The sequence below is a fragment of the Sinocyclocheilus grahami genome, unplaced genomic scaffold (genome assembly GCF_001515645.1).
Source record: "Sinocyclocheilus grahami isolate Dianchi unplaced genomic scaffold, SAMN03320097.WGS_v1.1 scaffold638.1, whole genome shotgun sequence".
Taxonomy (NCBI): domain Eukaryota; kingdom Metazoa; phylum Chordata; class Actinopteri; order Cypriniformes; family Cyprinidae; genus Sinocyclocheilus; species Sinocyclocheilus grahami.
This window is the reverse complement of record NW_015505817.1, coordinates 484,493-492,106: the sequence shown is the minus strand read 5'-3', so window position 1 is coordinate 492,106 and position 7,614 is coordinate 484,493. Positions and strand designations below refer to the sequence as shown.

Here is a 7,614-nt window from a genome sequence, read left to right as displayed (position 1 = left end):
ATCATTTCCATCGTCTACCGCAACATGACAACAGGAATTTAGAATTAGGTCTTTAATCATCAACATCTAGGTGAGTTTAGAATCGCATCCGACTTCAATTTGACCAGTCTTTTGTTTTTATACATGATATATTATTTAAAATACACTGTGTTTATTATGCATAATATAGTGGTACGGGTATAGCTGGTACTCACAGTTCACGGCTGGCTTCTCTTGTCCTTTATCTTGCCTGTTTTTTTCTGCGCATCCCTCCTGCACCATCCGACAGCGCTGCATCAGTTTACTGCCAAATAAAATAAAATACAAATATTTCCACTAGCCGTTTTTGCTCGCATCCATGTGCTCACTGAGTAGATGCTGCTCCTGTATTGAGCGAATAAGGGAAACGTGCATGTCAGGCTGGCAGAGGTCTCATTGGCCAGTATCTCTATACTGACTCTGGTTATATGTGAAACATTTCATATAAAAGCTGAGCTTAGTTTGATTTGAACTGCATTCGTTTGTAAAAGTCTTACATGATTTATATGATTTATATATTGTACTGTATCCAAGAATTGTTTGTAGAAAAGTCCCTATACTGAAACATTCATGCATGAATTCATGTTATGTCAAAGGCAATAAGAAAGTGCTCCATTTACAGGTATGTAATATGATGTTTGGCTGATTTTTTTGTTTAGGAGTGATGCAAATGCTGTGTTTTAAATTGCCAACTTTTGGTACACTCTCAGAAAAAAACACTGGTCACTGTCACTGGTATGGTACACCTTTTGTACTTGTATTTCATAATCATTCCTTTCAGTTGCCCCCATCCAGGTCTTTTTTGAGCAGCACTATGCCAGAACAAAGCAATGATTACCGGGTGGTTGTATTTGGAGCCGGTGGAGTGGGCAAAAGCTCCTTGGTCCTGCGCTTCGTGAAGGGAACCTTTCGCGAGAGCTACATCCCCACTATCGAGGACACCTACAGGCAGGTGATCAGCTGCGACAAGAGCATCTGCACGCTGCAGATCACAGACACCACGGGCAGTCACCAGTTTCCCGCCATGCAGCGTCTGTCCATCACCAAAGGCCATGCCTTCATCTTAGTGTACTCCATCACCAGCAAACAGTCTCTGGAGGAGCTCAAGCCCATCTTCGAGCAGATCTGCCTGATTAAGGGGGACATCGGGAGCATCCCAATCATGCTAGTGGGCAACAAGAACGATGAGGTGAACGCTCGCGAAGTGGAGAGCAGTGACGGAGAGGCCATGGCCAAGAGGTGGAAGTGTGCCTTCATGGAGACGTCAGCTAAGACAAATCACAACATTAAGGAGCTGTTTCAAGAGCTGCTTAATTTGGAGAAACGCAGGACTGTAAGCCTTCAGATCGACGGCAAGAAGAGCAAGCAGCAAAAACGAGCCGAGAAGCTTAAAGGCAAATGTGTGGTCATGTGAAAAACCAAAACCAAAGTGTGCTTGGAAAACCGAAAGGGTTTCACTTTCACGATGCTCTGGCTAACACTGTTTACACCGGAAGACAAGAATGTTGGACACATGGGACACTTTTACAGGAACGAGGATTCAGTGAGACTCCAAAAATCGTGGTAAACTTTTCTTTCTTCTGTGGAACACGAAAGTAACGTTTTGGAAGAATATGCTGGCTGCTCTTTTACATATTACAGATTATACTATAAAGTAGTACCTTCAGAAATTCTAGCTCTTTGACACGTTTTCCTGTGGAGAAATACCTAAAGAATTTATGAAGTTATCGTTTTAATTACCTCACTTCTCTAGCTTGTCACAGGTGTGATTGTGATGCCGCTGCAGGTCTGCACCACCAACCTGTTTGTTGTAGAGCACAAAAAATGTAGACTAGCAATTGCATATGACATTTCAAAAAGCAGTAAAATTACAGCACAGGCTGGGCTACAGCATATAGCAAATACATCATATATGGCAGTATATGGTATGATCGCATATATCAGCTGAATGGGAACATGTAAAGACATGCAGCCAGTAGTGAAGGTAGTAGTCAACCAAAATAAGCTAAATGGTTGTTGCTGTGTTAGTTGTGCAATTTATTATCAAAGATTTAAGTAAGGCTGCTGTAGGTTTATGTACTTCCATATGCCTTAGATTTAAAGCTTAGGCTATAGTTTTCTTCTTTCTATTAAGGAGTTTAGAAATGTGCTTTTTGAAAAGGGAGTTGACTATTTTCCTAGTACAGTATTTGTATCAAGGGATATTGTAGCATGAAAGGAAAGATCAGCTAAATTCACATAAACATTCATTAATTGTAAAACTTAAAACGAAAACTGCACTGCAAAAATTGTTTCTTAAATCTTAGTATTCTTGTCGGTTTTTTTTAGTGCAAACATCTTGTTTTACCTTTTTATTTAAAATATTATTACTTCTTTTTGAGCACATTTTTGATAACTTAAAAAAAAAAACAAGACTTTATGTCTTAAGTCATTTTCATTCAAGAATGTTGAGATATTTGTAATAGAAAACAAGACAAAAATACTAAGTAAGAAACTAAGTTTCATTTCTGAATATTGTAAACAATAATATTAACTGCTGACAAAATGACTAATAACTGGCAGTAGTGCTTTTTCGAGTGCACTAACATGAGCTATCAACTGTACACGTGTTTACACATGTTTAGTGAAATATCAGCAAGTGCTTTTGAGAGTGATATATATTTTGTAATTATATATTTTTAGCATGACAGGTCTTGTAATCAAGTTCAAGTGCTATACTGTATTGAACCTCACTTGTCTGGTTAGAGTGATGTAAACAGCTGTTTATTAACTATATTAGAGTACTGGAGACCGCTAATGCCATATTTAACTCGAATCTGTGCAAATGTTGCTAATGAGACTTGATGGCCATGTGTAGCTATTACGGATGCTCAGTCCCAAAGCTTACAGTGGGTTTCTGTTATACAGTAGGAGTTACGTATATAAAATGTAATATTGTTTTGATGAAATGTCTGTATAGACATCATGTGTGCCTACAAGTTTTTACGATTGTATTATAGGTCCCAAGAATAAATAATATTATGCATTTGATGCTGAATAGTCTTATTACACTGAGAGGCTAATGACAGCTGTCAGTTTGTCTTGAATCATCCATTAACTAGATGACAACATGACAACATTTTAAGAGTTGCAATGGAAACCTGCTGCCTTTGAATTCAAACAATTGTGTTAAGGTCAATCTACCAGCGGCTACGTTTATGTGTGTACTTAATCAAACAGATGAATGGTTTGACTCCGAGCAGAAATGATGCTGGTGTGTGGGGAAGAATGTGTGTGGTACTTAGCCATGTCAGAGTAATAAGCCCGCCTGCCTCATTACCGGCAAGTCAAGTGGCCTGCAGTATAATAGAGCACCTGCCAGCACTTAACAAGCATCAAGCCAGTAACGCACGATGAGCTCTGCCAGACTCAGAACAGACAGAAATGTAATTGCTATTCACCAATATTGTCCAAAAAAATGTCATCTTTGTAGTCAAACCTGACATGAGACCAAATACCGAATGGCTCCCTATTTAATTAGAGCGCTCCATACTACTGTTTTTAGGGGGAAAAGCACTTAATTCTAACATGCATGCACTATTACAGGTTCATGACATAAACTGTGAACAACACTTTTAAAGCATTTTAATCCAGGTTTATACTATTGTTTGTTTATTTAATTCATCTTTGTTGATAATACGCTAGTAATACATATTAGTGTATATGTAAATTAAGAGTAAACTACATTTCTAAATGTTGTGAAAGTATTGTTCATTGTTAGTCACCTCGATGCGAACGGCTGCCAACACAAAGATGGTGCACTCATGAATGGGAGAAAGTGGGGGGTGGGTCGTATTTTGCCTCCTAGTGGAAGTCACACAGAACTTTCAAACTGGTCATAAAGCTGCTGCAACCCTCCTCTTATTCATCATGATGAAATAATGCAATAATGAATGTTTATAAAACGGAGAGTTCCGATGCTTGATTCTGATTGGTTGAGCCGCGTTCGAAGCTGTTGTAAAATACTCTACAAACACACACCTTTGTTTACGTTTGTCTGTTGCTACCACTTTGTAGCAACCACAACTGATTCTGAGGAGCTACATTGTTTGGTGGAAGAATACTGTTTTTATTAATATCATTACACTTGATTTGCTCTGTTTTATTTTGTGAAACCTTACTACGTATACGGAATAACCGTTTTATAAAAGCAATAAGCCCTGTGAAGCAGTGGTTTACAGTGAATTTATAACAGCTAAGGGGGTTTTAGGCAACAACAATGCCCCTTAGCTGTTATAAATTCACTGTAAACCACGGCTTCTTAGGGCTTATTGCTTTAATAACATAGCCACACAAATCAAAAGATGTGAGGGGAAAAAAACAGGTGTAATCAGCCCATTTAATAATTAGAAACAATTATTTTGGATAAAATTATTCATAACCACCCATTTTACAGAAATAGTGTTTGAATGTTTGATGGAAATGTATTGGTATTGTGACCTCAAGTTTATAGAACATACTGTCAGGTGGTCTAGCTGCATAAACCCAAATATTTCAACGTAACTGAAGCACAAATCAGACCTGTAAATTCTGCATGTGCATATGGGTGCTCACATTGGAAACGAATGTCTTCCGGTCTATCATTTGTCAGAGGTAGTAGCTGTTGCTGCATTCATAATTTCGAGATGACTACACCTGACGTTCTACTTAGAGCTGTTCACACCCTTGGACTCGGAACTATCACACAATCAATGCCTAAACATAGCGCCTAATGAATCTATGCTGGTCAGGTGGTAGCTCTCAGAAAATTCCTAGTTCACAAATTGCAATTACGAGTTCTATGAGGACGTGAACACTTTTTATGAGTTGGTATCTCGTAATCACGGTAATTACGATATGGCGTGAACGCACTGTCCCAATTTACCCTTTGCAAAAATCTCTCTCCCCCCCAGTTAGTTACTGTTTCTATGTCCAACAAGTCATGGCTCTCTCACACCACACATCATGTACTCACCCTGTGAAAATGCATAGCAGAGCAAAGAGGAAACTGACAACATGCCGACAGACATGACAGAGCAGGTTACTTTTGGCAAGAAACAAGGTCTCAGCTTTCGATTTTTGTCATTTTTTAAGAAATTCAAACAATAAATACAGTTTTGTGGCTCTTAATGTGTCGTGACAGATCGCTGTTGCGCCTCAGTTCAACCTATCATCTCTTCCTCTTAAATGTATTAGTTACAGCAAATAAACATCAATGAACATCAGAAGGTATTTTATTTCAACCGCGTAAAGACGTCAATACACACCATTTTCAAGTTTAAGTCCACCAACGTTAATCTACTCTCCTGTCTGGTTTATTTGTTGGACAAAATGGCAAATTCGGGGTTATGATTGGTTTGTATTTGACCTGTCAGTCAAACTCCTGGCGAAGGGTGAAATTGAGGACTGGCGCTGCATTCCAATTCAGAGGCCGCATCTTTCGAAGGTTGCATTTGAATACCAATTGCAAAGGATGCATCCTTCGAATTAGGACCCAGCATGAATCCTTTGAAGGCCGTGAAGTTTGGACGGAGCGTTGTGAAATGGGATGGTGACACAGTTGGTCTTTGAATGCAGCCTTCAAAGGATGCAGCCTCTAAATTGGGACGCAGCTAGTGAATCATGTTGTCAGTAATACATCACCTGCTCTACTGTATAGCCTACATTTAAAGTGCTATCTGGATGTGCAGCATGTTGTTGATTCTGGAATTTCAGTCAAATACTTTTTGTGTATAAGACATACAGTATGCATCATTGTTATTTATATAGTCTACATTAATATGAAAGACTTTAATGACAAGACAAACAATGTAACTGTTGTGAAAAAACTGTGTACTCAGTTGGGTGGGCCAAGTGTATGGCCCACCCAACTGAGAAATCTCCCAGAAGAAAAATGATGGATGGATACAATTGGATACAATTTTGATAATCAGTAGGCTAATGCAATCAGTCAGAATGTGCTAAAAATGCTATACTAAGGTTAAAGTTAGGGTTTAGCATTTATTTCAGTGTTGTGTAGGCAATCATCAGTGAGACTAATATGATCACCCAAGCAGAAAAACAACATACTATTGCCAGATATTGCTCACATAAAATCACCTAATTGCAGTTTATGCCAAACCGACTCAGCTGAATCAAATTACAAAAAGGAGTAAACCATAAATGTATATTTTTATGTTTATCTCAAAACTATTTGGGACAATCCACTGAAAACACATTCCTCCCCATTTTTGACATAGACAAAGGAAACATTATCTGGAAACATGGATTAATTTAATGCATTTAACTTAATTGCAAGCTATGTAATGGTTACTCGAATTAATAACCAACAAATAAGGTAAGAAAATAGAAATAATGCCATTGTGTTCCCTTTGTTTGATCTCTGCATGTCTTTGGGGTTTTCCTAAGACATTTCAGCTGTAATTGGTTATGTCATGGAAAAGTGGGGAAGGAGGTTGGGGAGTTGAACAAGTCACGGCTCTCCACTGACTTCATGCCCATTAAACTGCAGCTGTTGCTCCTGTCAAAGCCGCAAATGCATCCTGATATTATCCTGATAGTAATGAACCCATGAGATGAGGGCTTTGGCTGTGGGAGACGCTGCGCCAATAGGTTCACTGTGTAAACAACACTACTGAAAATGTGATGACGCACAACTGGTGTTTAACTGCACCTCATCATCGGCGCCATAAATCCTCCATTACATCTGATCACCAATGAACCTTCTGCCTTCATGTGTGACCACACGCACCAGTGCAAAACAGCACAAATGAGTCACCAGGACCAATCCTCTACCCTAGCGTACTCTAGCAGTGTAATCCAAGCTCATTGTAAATGCAATATCACCGTAAAATTTTATTATGTTGCTTCTTGTACATTTTTCGACACTTTCAAAGTGAAATATACAGTGAGTGGAACTAAAAGGGTATTTAGTTTTATTCCAAACAGATGAAAGTGAATCTGCACTAAAATGTTAATGCTCCATTGTTTTTTAAAAGAACGTTGCACGCACACTCAACCCCACCCTAAGCCTAACTGAAAGTGTTAACTAAAGCAAACATTCATTGAACGGAAGGCCATGGACAGGATTCGTGGCATAGCCCCCCCCCCAAGGAGCGGCTTCCAGACGCTCCAAACACTTTACGATTCAGGAGGGTGGTGGAACGGAGGCGGAACAGGGGGAGGGACGGAGGGCCAGGTCCACGTGGTAGTGGAGAGACCGGGGACTGAGGCAGGACTGGCAAAACAGGATGCCAAGGCGAACCAGAAAGCCAGGGTGAAGCCAGCAGAGCAGGAAACCAGGACAGATCCGACAGTATGGGTGGAAGTGAGGACCACCAAGACAGAGCAGGCAGAACAGAAGACCACCAGAGCCAGACAGCAGACCACCATGGCGGTGCAGAAGACCACCAGAGCCAGACAGTAGACCACCACGGCGGAGCAGAGGACCACCACGGCAGAGCAAACGGAGCCGGGACCCATGGCAGAGACTGGGGCCTAGAGAAAACAGAGACAGACAACACAGGCAGTGCATTCCTGGTTTCAGGGACCAAGGCAGAGAACACAAGAAGCTCATCA

General features: G+C 40.1%; 1 protein-coding gene across 1 annotated transcript; it reads left to right on the top strand.

Moving 5' to 3' along the window:
• The first annotated feature begins 804 nt into the window (after positions 1-804).
• LOC107558267 (GTP-binding protein Di-Ras2-like) lies at positions 805-1,572 on the top strand. Its single transcript, XM_016241901.1, has one exon. It carries the CDS (start codon positions 833-835, stop codon positions 1,430-1,432), a length of 600 nt encoding a protein of 199 aa, XP_016097387.1. The 5' UTR covers positions 805-832; the 3' UTR covers positions 1,433-1,572.
• The last annotated feature ends 6,042 nt before the right edge of the window (positions 1,573-7,614 follow it).